Source organism: Carcharodon carcharias, chromosome 25, assembly GCF_017639515.1.
Source record: "Carcharodon carcharias isolate sCarCar2 chromosome 25, sCarCar2.pri, whole genome shotgun sequence".
Classification (NCBI taxonomy): domain Eukaryota; kingdom Metazoa; phylum Chordata; class Chondrichthyes; order Lamniformes; family Lamnidae; genus Carcharodon; species Carcharodon carcharias.
The window spans coordinates 14222053-14235812 of record NC_054491.1 but is presented as its reverse complement, the minus strand read 5'-3'; the positions used below and the strand labels follow the sequence as shown (position 1 = coordinate 14235812).

General features: G+C 42.5%; 1 protein-coding gene across 1 annotated transcript in view; it reads left to right on the top strand.

Annotated features, from left to right (window-relative positions):
- The first annotated feature begins 564 nt into the window (after positions 1–564).
- ppp2r1ba (protein phosphatase 2, regulatory subunit A, beta a) overlaps positions 565–13760 on the top strand; it is a 55980-nt gene continuing 42784 nt past the window's right edge. The window contains exon 1 of the mRNA XM_041174301.1: positions 565–716. Within this exon, the coding sequence (XP_041030235.1) occupies positions 630–716 (87 nt within the window). The 5' untranslated portion in view covers positions 565–629. The remainder of the gene's footprint in view (positions 717–13760) is intronic.

Below are 13760 nucleotides of genomic sequence, written 5' to 3'. Positions count from 1 at the left end.
AAAAATGTTTATGAAGTGCAAAAGCAAAATACTGTGGATGCTGGAAATCTGAAACCTTACATACAAATTAGATGTCACACATACGAAACACACAAAAAATGATGGACCCGAAAAGGCCAGCTGACCCATCTAGCTCACAAACGGACATTCCCCACTCCTGGGCCCTGAAGGAGAGTCATATGGGCTCAAAACGTTAACTCTGTTTCTCTCTCCACTGATGCTGTTAGGCCTACTAAGTTTTTCAAGCATTTTCTATTTTTGTTTATGAAGAGCACTTGGGTCATCATAACAGTGGGGCCATGTACATGATAATTTCTTTAAACTTAGTCACTCAATCTGCCAACAGTACTCAATCTACCTAACATCTGAAGAAAGGAACTGACAGAGGGAGATCCTACTCATTGCCCCACTATGGCAATGCAGTTTTGCCAGTGGTTCATTCTGGATCTCCCTTGAGTGAAAGCCAGACCGTTTCTTGCCTGTATCAAACATGGCGTCCCGCCTCCAAGCCTCACAGCGCGCCGAACGTATACGCGCCCTCGGCCGCCAGGACTAATCGGCCGCGGCGACTTCCGCTCCTGCTCTCGGTCCCTGGGTGGACCCCGTACACCGGCAGGAAGCGGGCTAAGATGGCGGCAGCAGAAGTGGCTGATGGCGACGATTCTCTGTACCCGATCGCGGTTTTAATAGACGAGTTGCGGAATGAAGATGTGCAGGTAGGCGGGCGAGGAGACGAGGAAGTGAATGGGGATGTCTTTGTCCCGGGGTTTGGCTGTGGGAGGAGGCTGGAGGGGAGGGGAGGGGAGGGGAAGGGAGGAGGTAACCTTGTAACTGAGGCCGGTGCTGTTAGCATCTCACTGTGGGCCTTACACCATGATTAGGCAACATTTTCAAAAGGATGAACTGTCAAACTGCAAAGGATTTCAATTAATAAACCTATCAAATATTTAGAAAAAGAAAATTAAAACATTATGAGAAAAGAGCAAGCAGTAGTACTAAATAGACGACAGTCAAGGCCTACATAGACATGATAAAATGGCTGTCTCCTTTATGCGTAGTTAGATGCCTTAAGGAACAATACAAGAGCAGGAATTAAATTTCGTTGTTTAGGTGGGGGACTGTTCAGAGGATGCCAGTTTCTTCACATACTTGAATTCTCGCAGAAAAGCCTCCCATTTTTTTTTAACAGTGAAAGTGCAAGCCATTATCATGTTTATTTTGGTAAGCTTCCTGCTCTGTTTTTCATCACAATACATTTTCTGCAGAAACTCCTCTGTTTCTCCTGAAGCAAAAGGTGTGAATTTGTTTGGAATTTATTCTGGACACGTGGTGACAAGGCTGGCATTGATCTTTCCTTAGTGGCATTGAGAAGGTAATGTTGGGCTGCCTTCCTGAGTCTCTGGTAGTGGTTTGATATAACTGAATGGCTTGCTAGGCCAGTTGAGAGGGTAATTAAGAATTGGCAGTTATGTTGGTGTTGGACTGGAGTCATGTATGGCAGGCCTGTGAAAGAATGGCAGGTTTCTTTTTATAAACAGTATCAGTAAACATTGGGTTTTTATGGCCACCCAGCAGCTTAATGGTTTACTGTTGGTAATGTTAGCTTTTTAGTTCCAGGTTTTTTCTTTAGCTTTTAAGCAGAATTCCAGTTCTCAAACTGCCGTGATGGAATTTGAGCTCCAATTCCCTAGAATATTACTGCAGGCCTCGGGATTATTAATCCAGTAATATATGGACTACATTGTTGTACCCAATTTTTTCTGAAACTACATGTACGCATAACCTCACTGAATTTTGACAAAGCCACTTAGAATCAGGATATCATTCATGCTATCTTTACTGTGCTGGTTTTTTGAAGGCCAAGTGTTTTCAGATTTTTATCCAGTTCCACTTTGAAAGTTAGTATTGAATGTGCATTCCACAACCTCTTTAGGTAGTGAATTCCAGATCACAACTCAGTGAGAAATAATATTCCTCTCACCTCCCCTCTGGACATTTTGCCAATTATCTTAAATCTCTTTATTTCTCCTATCACTGGAAATATTTGATTTATTTACTCTATTAAAACCCGCCATAATTTTGAACACCTCTGTGTCCCTTTAACCCCCTATGATCAATCCCAGCGTCTCCACTCTCTCCACATCCCTGTTGCCATTCTGGTAGATCAGCGTTCTCTCTAAAGGCCTTGACATCCTTCCTAAAGTGCGGTGCCTAGAACTGAACACACTACTCCAGCTGAGGCTGAACCAATGATTTATTTATAAAGATTTACCATAGCTTCTTTTCCTTTTGTACTCTGTGCCTCTATTAAGCCAAGGACACTAATGCTGTTTATAACAAATTTATCCACATGTCCTGCCACCTATATGTAAGTGAATCCATCTATATGTAAATCCCAAGAACATCTTTCTCTGTTCATGCACCTGCTTTAATCTAGGCTGAGGTTTCGGTGTATTAGGGAGGGACTCCTGCATTGTCCAATGGCCTGTCCTTCAAATCAAGTGAGGGACTGAGGCTTGGTCTGCAGATGAATGTTGAAGATCCTATGGCATTAACCAATAAGAGCTGGGATATGACTGTTTCAAAGATTAGTATACATTGGTTTCCTCATTGGCATCCTTCCCTCAACTAGTGGGAAAAAATTAAAATCATTGGGCATTTTTTTCCTGCTAATTTTATTGCTATTTGTGGGATAAACATCTGCAGAGGAAAAATTTGCAGGGTTACAGGGCAAAGGAGTGACACTAGGTGAATTGCTGCTGCAGACAGCAATACAGACACAACAGGTTGAATGACCACCTCATCTGCTGTAATAAAACACAAAATGCAGGAAAAACTCAGGTCTGGCAGCATCAGTGGAGAGCGAAACAGAGTTAATGTTTCAAGTCAATATGACTCTTCAGAGCACTGAAGAAGAGGCATATGGACTTGAAACATTAACTTTGTTTCTCTCTCCATTGATTCTGCCAGACCTGCTGAGTTTTTCCTGCATTTTCTATATTTATTTCAGATTTCCAGCACCTGCAGTATTTTGCATTTAGCAATGATTCTACAACTTTGTTGTGCTCAAACTGACTGGCGTTTACATCTACATGGCAAATAATTAATTCGAAGTGAAATTTTTTGAGATATCCTCAAAGAATTTGCCTAATGACCACTAGATTTGGAGCAATTGGTTTTGGTGGCATGTCACTTAAAGTCAGTTTTAATTACAATTTTGACTGTTCTTTTCCTGAAGTTGCTGACTTACTTGGGATCTGATTCAACAAAGTGCCAAACTGAAGTGGCTGATCTTTGTGGACTATTCAATGCTGACGACACTCATTTCCCTTCACTGCCACCACTTTCAACCCTACTGTGGTTTGTGTTTTTTTTTTTGAAACCTAATACTGGCCTTCTCTACGTGAGAAACCTAAACCCACGCCACCTCCCCACCAAAAATTGCTGAGTATTTCCAAGGCTGCTTGTTTGACATCTTACATAATGGGCCATTTAACAGTAGTTAAACCCAGCCTGGCCTCACCTGAAACCTATACATGAAGTTAGTGGCAGGGATCATTCGATAGTGATCAAAAGCAGGAACCCTGACTGATGTTCCTCTTCCTGCGCAAGCGCCAGCCCTATTCCCCCTGCCCCGTCCTGATCTTTGACCTTCAATTGTTTAGCAACATTCACATGAGTCTGCACAGATCAAAGACCATGCAAGGTGATTCACAGGAGTGTAACAGGACATATACTGACACTGTTTAGCACGTGAAAGCTTGACTAAAGGAATACACCTGACGAGAAGAGAGTCTTATGGAGGCAACCTCAGAACTTGGGGCCTTTCCAGTGTTTAATTGGAGGAAATTGCTGCTCATCCAGGACAAGATGTCAGCCAAGCCGCCTGAAAAGCACATGCCACAGTAGGGTTGAAAGTAGTGGCGGTGAGGTGAAACTGAGTGTCATCATCATTCATATGTAACCTGATGTATTGTCTTTGGTTGATTTACTGAGGAACAGTGCCTAGATGAGAAATAAGTGAGGGCTAAGGGTAGTTCCTTGAGATACCATCCTCAGAGTGGCAAGAGAGTCATTACAAAAGATTTTCTAGCTACAATATCAGCAGTAACTTATTGCATTTGTATAGTGCCTTCACCATAGCAGAACATTCCAAGTTGCTTCACAAGCGCATTATTAAGAATATTTTGACGCCAAATCATAGTAGGAGATAGTAGGACAGATGATCTCTTGGTCAAAGTGATAGACTTTAAGGAGCATCTGTAGGGAGAAGAGGTAGGTAGAGAGGTGAAAATGTTTGGGGAATGAATTACTGAGCTTAGGACCAAAGCAACTGAAAGCACGGCCGCTAATGGTGAAAGGCTTAACATCAGAAATGGGCAAGATGCCACAACTGGAGAAGTACAGAGGAGAGGGAAAGGCCATCATGATATTTGAAAACAAGGATGAGAATTTTGAAGCTCAGACATTGCTGGACTGGGAACCAGTGTAGGTCAGTAAGCACAGGAGTGATGGGTGAATGGACTTGTTGCGAGTTAAGATTCAGGCAGCAGAGTTTTCGGATGAGCACAAGTCTGTGTAGGGTGCAAGACTGGAGACCAGGAGAACATTGCAACAGCCAAACCTAGAGATAATAAAGGAATCAGGGTTTCAACAGGTGAGCTGAGGCAGGAGTGGAATCATGTAATGTTACAGAAATGGAAGTTGGCAGTCCTTGTGCTGGAGCAGACTGGTGGTCGAAAGTTAATCTCAGGATCAAAAGGAGCATCAAAGTTGAAAATGGCTCAACTCAGCTTCAGTGAGTTACCAGGGAAAGAGAGAATCAGTGACTAGGAAATGGGCTTTGAGGTAGGGATAAAAACCAATGACTTCATTCTTTACAATACTTAGTTAACAGAACTTTCTACTCAACCAATACTGGATATTGGACCAAGATCAGAGACAGCGGGCAGGTCAAAAGTGATGATATTATAATCGAGCTGAGTCGCCAATGTGCATGTAGAACCAGGGGTGCATTTTTGGATGTCGATGAGAACTGGAAGGGCCCACAGCTGCATTCTTAGGGGCTCCAGAGGAAATGATGAGGTAGTGGGAAGGAAACCCTTTGCAAGTGATTTCTTGGCTATGCTATGGAAAAGAATGAACCAGACGAAGCAATTCCATCCAGCTGGACAATGGAGGGGAGAGATTGTAGAAGGATGTGGTCTAGACAAGCCAAGAAAGACAAGGAAGGACTGTTTACCTCGATCACAGCTGCATAGACTGTCGTTTGTATCTTTGAGAATGGCCATTGCGGTACTGTGGTGGACATCTAATTGGAGAGAACCAGATCTGAAATTGTGGGAAAGGTGGACATGAATTTGGAAGGTGACAGTTTGTTCAAGGACTTTGGAAAGAAAAGGGAGATCGGAGATGATTGGGTTTTTGAGGAGATGGGTGATGTTGGCAGATTTGAAGGGGAGGGGTGCAGTACCTGAAGTGAGGGAACTGTTTACAATATTAGCTAACATAAGGGTCAGAAGTGAAGTTGGATGGTCAGCAGTTTAGTTGGCTGAGCGTCAAGAGAGTAGGGGATGGGTGTGGTGGAAAAAATATAAGATCCAGTGAACTTGGTACCTTAGTCTGTGATTGACAAATATGAACTTTGCTCCTATTCCCTGCAGCAAAAAAGTCATGAACTATGAATACATGTGAAGTTTGGGAAATGCACAGACTTGCTGGAGCAAATATATTGTCACAATGTGTAACTAATATGGGATCCTTGCTGGTGCATCTTCATTTCAGGTTGAGCATTGAATGGGCAAGGGCATTGCAAATATTTGCTGAGCACAGTGATGAGGATCGAGATTCTGCTGACTAATTTTGATTTGGGAATGAGGGCTCCTTACCTTATTATATCAGCCCAAAACAAAGATGTTTGCAAAGAACTCTGCAGGCTTTTAGAGACAATCCAAAGGAAAGTTGGGATGTCGTGAGTAGCATTCCGTCAGGATTAGAGGAATTGTGAAGCTGTTGAGTCGGGCAAGGGCCAAAAAAGAAAAAGGACAGGAACTGAAGAAAAATTTGCCAAAGACGGCAAACTGAACAATCAAATCAAAGGAAAGCAGTGGAATTAAACTATGTAAAACTAAAATTGCACAGGATAGAAAAATAAACGCAGGAGGAAGATTCGCAGAAATGGAAAGAGTAAAGGACAAGTTGAAATGGTTGTTGAAAGTCAAAAAAAGAGAAATTGGGAGGGGATAACAGTGGAGATAAACTTCCCTAATTGTATTTTGCTTTTCACAAAATTAGACGAATTTTGTCTTTTTTGAATGTTCACTCTGTCCACTTTCGATGAGCTGTTAGCTTTAGTTGGAACTGGATGAGAAGCCTGCATGATGATGCAGCTTTTGTAGCCTTGCTTATCCAGGGACTCTGATGGTGTAGATGGCGATCTATTAACCTTTGCAGATCTAATCTGAGCAAAGAGCCAGGCTGTACTGTAGATCAATGAATCCCCACATCTCCTCCGTATTGAGACACTATGTGTCACGAACATACGAATTAGGACATACGAACAAACATCAAATTAGGAACAGGAATAGGCCACTCACCTTTCACCCCCTTGTAAATTAAGAATCTATCTATCTCTGCTTTAATTGTATTTAAAGACTTTGCTCCCAGCACCTTTTGAGGAAGAGAATCTCAAAGACTCTCAACCCTCAGAAAAGAATTTATCCTCATCTCTGTCTTAAATGGGTGACCCCTTATTTTTAAACATTGACCTCCCTAGGTCTAGATTCTCCCACAAGGGGAACTAGCCTCTCTGCATCCACCCTGTCAAGACCCATCAGGATCTTAAAGGTTTCAATTAAGTCACCTCTTACTTATCTAAATTCCAGTGGATACAAGGCTAACCTGTCCAGCCTTTCCTTATAAGACAACCTGCCACTTCTGGCATTAGTCTAGTAAACCTTCTCTGAACTGCTAATGCATTTACATCTTTCTTTAAACAAGGAGACCAATACTGTACACAATACTCCAGATGTGGTCTCACCAATGCCCTGTACAACTGGAGCATAACCTCCCTAATTTTGTAATCAATTCCCCTCACAATAAATGATTACATTCTATTAGCTTTCCTAATTACCTGCTGTATCTAGATACTAACCTTTTGTGATTCTCAGAGCTCCTCAATCTCTCACTATTTAAATAATATGCTTTTTTATTCTTCCTGCCAAAATGAATGATTTCACATTTGCCCACATTATACTCCATTTGCCAGATCACTTGACCTATCTCTGTCATTTAAGAACAAGAACAAACAAAGAAAAGTACAGCACAGGAACAGGCCCTTCAGCCCTCCAAGTCTGCACCGATCATATTGCCCATCAACGAAAATATTTTGCACTTCCGGGGTCCGTATCTCTCTATTCCCATCCCATTCATGTATTTGTCAAGCTGCCTCTTAAACAGCACTATCATACCTGCTTCCACCACCTCCTCTGGCAGCGAATTCCAGACACTCACTACCCTCTGGGTAGTAAAACTTGCCCCACGCAACTCCTTTATAGTTTTCTCCTCTCACCTTAAATCTATGTCCCCTAGTAATTGACTCTTCCACCCTGGGAACAAGCTTCTGACTATCAACTCTGTCCATGCCACTCATAATTTTGTAAACTTCTATCAAGTCTCCCCTCAAACTCCGTCGCTCTAGTGAGCACAATCTGTGTTTCTCCAATCTCTCCTCATAGCTAATAACCTCCAGACCAGGCAGCATCCTGGTAAACCTCCTCTGCATTCTCTCCAACACCTCCATATCCTTATGGTAATGTGGTGACCAGAATTGCACGCAATATTCCAAGTGTGGCCTAACCAAGGTTCTATACAGCTGCAGCATGACTTCCCAGCTTTTATATTCAATACCCCTGCCAATGAAGGCAAGCATGCCATATGCCTTTCTGACTACCTTATCCACCTGCGTTGCCACTTTCAGTAACCTATACACCCAGATCCCTCTGCCCATCGATTCACTTAAGGGTTCTGCCATGTACTGTATAATTCCTGCCTGTATTAGACCTTCCAAAATGCATTACCTCGCGTTTGTCTGGATTAAACTCCCATCTGCCATTTCTCCGCCCAAGTCACCAACCAGTCTATATCCCGTTGTATCCTTTTGCAATCCTCTTCACTATCTGCAACTCCTCCAAACTTAGTGTCGTCTGCAAACTTACTAATTAGCCCAGTTACATTTTCCTTCAAATCATTTATGTATACCACAAACAGCAAAGGTCCCAGCACTGATCCCTTACGGAACTCCACTAGTCACAGCTCTCCATTCAGAAAAGCACCCTTCCACTGCTACCCTCTGTCTTCTATGACCAAGCCAATTCTGTATCCATCCTGCCAGCTCACCTCTGATCACATGCGACTTTACCTTCTGTACCAGTCTGCCTTGAGGGACCTTGTCAAAGGCCTTACTGAAATCCATGTATATAACAGCCACTGCCCTTCCATCATCGATCATCTTTGTCACTTCCTCGAAAAACTCGATCAAGTTAGTGAGACACGACCTCCCCTTCACAAAACCATGCTGCCTCTCACTAATACGCCCATTTGCTTCCAAATGGTAGTATACCCTGTCATAAAGAATCTTCTCCAATAATTTCCCGACCACTGACGTAAGGCTCACCGGCCTGTAATTTCCTGGGTTATCCCTGCTACCCTTCTTAAACAATGGAGCAACATTGGCCATTCTCCAGTCCTCTGGGACAACACCCGTAGCCAATGAAGATACAAAGATTTCTGTCAAGGCCCCAGCAATCTTCTCCCTTGCCTCCCTCAGTACTCTAGGGTAGATCCCATCTAGCCCTGGGGACTTATTCGCTTTAATATTCTTCAAGTTGCCTAACACCTTTTTTGATCTCAACATGATCCAGGCTATCTACACACTTTGTAGCCTCCTTATATCCTCTTCATGATTTACTTTCCTACCTATCTTTGTGTCATCAGCAAACTTAGCCACCATTCCTTTGGTACCTTCATCCAACTCATTTATATAAATTGTAAAAAGTTAAGGTCCCAGCACTGATTCCTGTGGCACACCATTCGTTACATCCTGCCAGCCAGATAAAGATCCATTTATAACAACTCTCTGCTTCCTGTTAGCTAGCCAATCTTCCATCCGTGCCAATATGTTACCCCCTACAGCATGAACTTTTATTTTCTGCAATAACCTTTGATATGGCACTTTATCAAATACCTTCTGGAAATCTAAGTACTGTACATCCACAGGTTCTCCTTTATCCATAGCACATGTGGCCCCTTCAAAGAAATCCAGTAAATTGGTTAAGCATGATTTGCCTTTTAGAAAACTGTTGACTGTGCCCGATTGCCTTGAATTTTTCTAAGTGCCCTGCTGTAACACACCTTTAACTATAGCTTCTAACATTTTCTGTATGACAGATGTTAGGCTAACTGGTCTATTTTACTGCTTTCTGTCTCCCTCACTTCTTGAATAAAGTAGTCATATTTGCTATTTTCCAATCTAAAGGAACCTTCCCAGAATCTAGAGAATTTTGGAAAATTAAAACCAGTGCATTAACTATCTCACTAGCCACTTCTTCCACGATCTTAGGATGATCAATCTGGGCCTGGGGATTTATCAGCCCACAGCCCCAACAATTTGCTCAATACCACTTCCCTTGTGATTATAAGTTTTCCGAGTTCCTCCTCCCCTGGGGATTTATCAGCCCACAGCCCCAACAATTTGCTCAATACCACTTCCCTTGTGATTATAAGTTTTCCGAGTTCCTCCTCCCCTTCCGTTTCCTGATTTACAGCTATTTTCGGGATGTTATTTGTGTCCTCTATAGTGAAGACCAAAGCAAATGCCAGTTTAATTTGTCCACCATCTCCCTACTTTCCATTATCAGTTCCCCAGATGCACTCGCTATAGTACCAATGCTCACTTTGTTAACTCTTTTCTTCTTTAAATATCTATAGAGACTCTTACTATCTGTCTTTATATTAGTGATTAGGAAGGCAAAGATTGAATAATTTGGAGACATTCTTTGGAGATGTCTGATATTTCTAGTCATCTTTGTGGTATGAATAATAGTTTTGTTAAAAGCCATGGTAGTTAAATAACACTTCAGCCATTTTCTCAGAAATGTGGTCGCCATGCTTATTGGGATTTTGAAATGTTCTAGTGCAGCTGCAGAACATATTGGAAGTGCACTTGCTATTGTACGTTGCTGCACTTCACAGAATCACAGTGCCGAAGAGGCCCTTCGGCCCATCGAATCTGCACCAACACATGAGAAATACCTGAGCTACCTACCTAATTACCCATTTACCAGCACTTAGCCCATAGCATTGAATGTTATGACATGCTGAGTGCTCATCCAGGTACTTTTTTAAGGATGTGAGGCAACCCGCCTCCACCACCCTCCCAGTAATGCATTCCAGACCGTCACCACCCTCTGGTAAAAAAGTTTTTCCTCACATCCCCCCTAAACCTCCTGTCCCTCACCTTGAACTTGTGTCCCCTCGTGACTGACCCTTCAACTAAGGGGAACAGCTGTTCCCTATCCACCCTGTCCACGCCCCTCATAATCTTGTACACTTACTGCTCACGGTTGGAGATCATTAAGTTGAGAGCCACTATGGTTTTGTTTCATGATGGAACGACAGTGTAAATGATCTGTTTAAGGCTTTTGGTACTTCCTCCAGTTAAGGACTTGCATTTATATAGAGATTTTCACAAACTCAGGATGTTGCAAAGTGCTTTACAGCCACTTAAGTACAGTGAAAGCTGTAAATGAGGGACACCCAAAGGACTTCCATCAGGTGTACTTATTTGAAAATGGTTAATATAAATACATTAAACAGAATGAGATAGATATCTTAGGATTGGCTGTATCCCCTGCAGTATATCTTCCTTTTTTGGGCCCTTTTCTGAGGTTATGTCTAATTCTGCAGCCAATGGGATGCCATTTCATTAATTTTCTGTTTGTTGGATATCCCAGTTCATTGCTATTTTGGTGTCCTTTTCCATTGTCCTCTTGATCCTGGAATCTTCTGTGTTGGCAGCCCACACAAGGTGAGGCAGCTGCTGTAGGGCTGTAGTGTCTGGGAGATAGCAGCCAAATTAGGGAATGGGATGTGGAATAATAGCCTGCAGAGCCCCCTCTGGGGCTCCCTCTTTGTGTGCTGTAGTTCCTAATGTTCGAATTGCTGTGGAGGGCTGTTAACCAGTTTCTTGGTACCTGATGCACTGGTAGAGTATTTTTGCCAATTCTAGTTGATGTTTCAGGAGGTTTGACCATGTGTTGCCAGTAAACCTTTGTGAATTTCAGCCTGATTTTCATTTCCCCCACCGCCACTATTTTCTGGCATTTGTGGAATGGGGAGTTCTTTATCTAGTATCCATACTGGCAGGAAAATCCCTGTATTCCTGGGATGCAGCCTTGAGTATTCAATCCTAGAAATGGAGTGGTTTCATGTCATTTTGGATGGTGGGCCAGAAAGTCTTCATTTTACAAACAGATATTTTTTTCTCAACTATACCACCTCATGTTTACCTGTGCCCCATAGTACATTGAAGACTGTCCATAGTTCCTAATTTACAAGTGTCTTGTTTAAGAGGCATTTTGTATCTATTACAATGTAAGTTTTTTGGATCTGTCACTTTTTTTTGGATCAAGGTCTTTAAGTGTGGTCATTGTTGTAATGTAGGCAATGCAGCCAATTTTCACACAGCCAAGGCCTCACCAACAGGACAGATAATCTGTTTTGGGGTGTTATTGTGGAATAAGTATTGACCAGGGCACTTGGGGAACTCTCCTTTGAAAATATGCAATGAGATCTTTTACATCCACTTGAGAGGGCAGACAGAGCCTTGGTTTACCATCACATTTGCAAAACTACGCCGTACCACTGAAGCATGGTTGACACCTTTTTAAGAGCTAGGTCCATGCTGCTCGCCAATTTAAAACTTATCTAAAGAAACGGCTGTATGGTTCCCTTTCTTTCCCTCTTCCACTCAACTTCCTGACTGACTGAATGTGGGTGCAAGCTAGTTTTGAGAGCGCACAGACCTGAATCAAAATACTTGTAGGTACTGAAGTCACCAAATGGCTGGCACACTATCATTAATGCCTGTACACTGTTTATCTAGCATAGCTTGTAAAAATCACAGTTCATGGTGTAGAAAAATATATTCAACTAATTACGCTGGTGCTGGTTATACCTCTGGCTTTTTCCTTTTGACCTTCAGATGTAAATGTCTAGCGTCAAAGATCAAAGTAAACTTGTGCTTCACTGCCGCAATCGGCAACATGGAATTAAAATCACCCCAGTTGATAGAAATGTATGTATTTGTTCCTCTGAAACAACATTGAAATTGAGAACACGTTGTAGTTGTGTTAGGAGTTTGGCACAATTTTATTGTATCCACCTCCGCTGGAAAACATCTATAAATCAGCATTCTAATGAGAGAAAAACCATAACTCTTCACTGTAAATATAATTCTGCTTTAAAAAGGCTACAGCTAAAGAATATAAGGTATGCATGTGTGGTATCATAATATGCATAGTTTCACCTTGGCCATATTCTTCAATCACAGAACCTTTACAGTGCAGAAGGAGGCCATTTGGTCCATCGAGTCTGCACTGGCTACCTGAAAGAACAGTCTACTTAGTCCCACCCCCCTGCCTTATCCGCGTAACCTTGCACATCCTTTCTTTTCAGATAGCAATCCAATTCCCTTTTGGTATACCTCAATCAAACCCCCACCACCCTCTTGAGAAGTTCGTTCCAGACTCCAACCAACCTCTGGGTGAAAAAAGTCTTCCTCACATAATTTTTACTCCTTTTGCCAATTATTTTGGATCTGTGCCCTCTAGTTCTTGATGTTCTCTTGAGTGGGAACAGTTTCTCACTCATTTCCCTGTCCATACCCTTCAGGATCTTGAATACCTCTATCAAGTCTCCTCTCTGCCTTCTTTTGTCCAAGGAAAACAGTCCCAACCTCTCCAATCCATCCTCATAGCTACAGTTCTTTATCCCTGGAATCATTCTTGTGACACTCTTCTGTACTCTCTCCAATGCTTTCAGATCCTTTCTCAAGTCTGGCGCCCAGAACCGGATGCAGTACTCCAAACCCAACCTAACTAGTGTCTTGTACAAGTTCAACATGACATCCTTACTCTTGTACTCAATGCCCCTATTAATAAAGCCTAAGATACTATATGCTTTATTAACTGCTCTCTCAGCATGCCCTGCCATCTTCCATGACTTATGTACCTATACACCGAAGTCCCTTTGTTCTTCCACTTCCTTTAGAGTGTCTCCCTTCATTTTAAATCGTCTTTCGATATTCTGAGAGTAATAGAGGTCTGCAGCACGGAAAAGGGCCCTTCGGCCCATTGAGTCTGCGTCGGTCAAACAAGTGCTTGACTATTCTAATCCCATTTTCCAGCACTAGGCCCATAGCCTTGTATGCCATGGCATCGCAAGTGCACATCCAAATACTACTTAAATGTTATGAGGGTTTCTGCCTCTATCAAGCAGTGAGTTCCAGATTTAGTTGGAAAAAATTCTTCCTCACATCCCCTCTAAACCTCCTGCCCTCACCTTAAATCTATGCCTCCTGGTTATTGATCCCTCCACCAAGGGGAAAAGTTCCTCCTTGTCTACCCTATCTATGCCCCTCATCATTTTATACACCTCAATCATGTCCTCCCTCAATCTCCTCTGCTTCAGGGAAAATAACC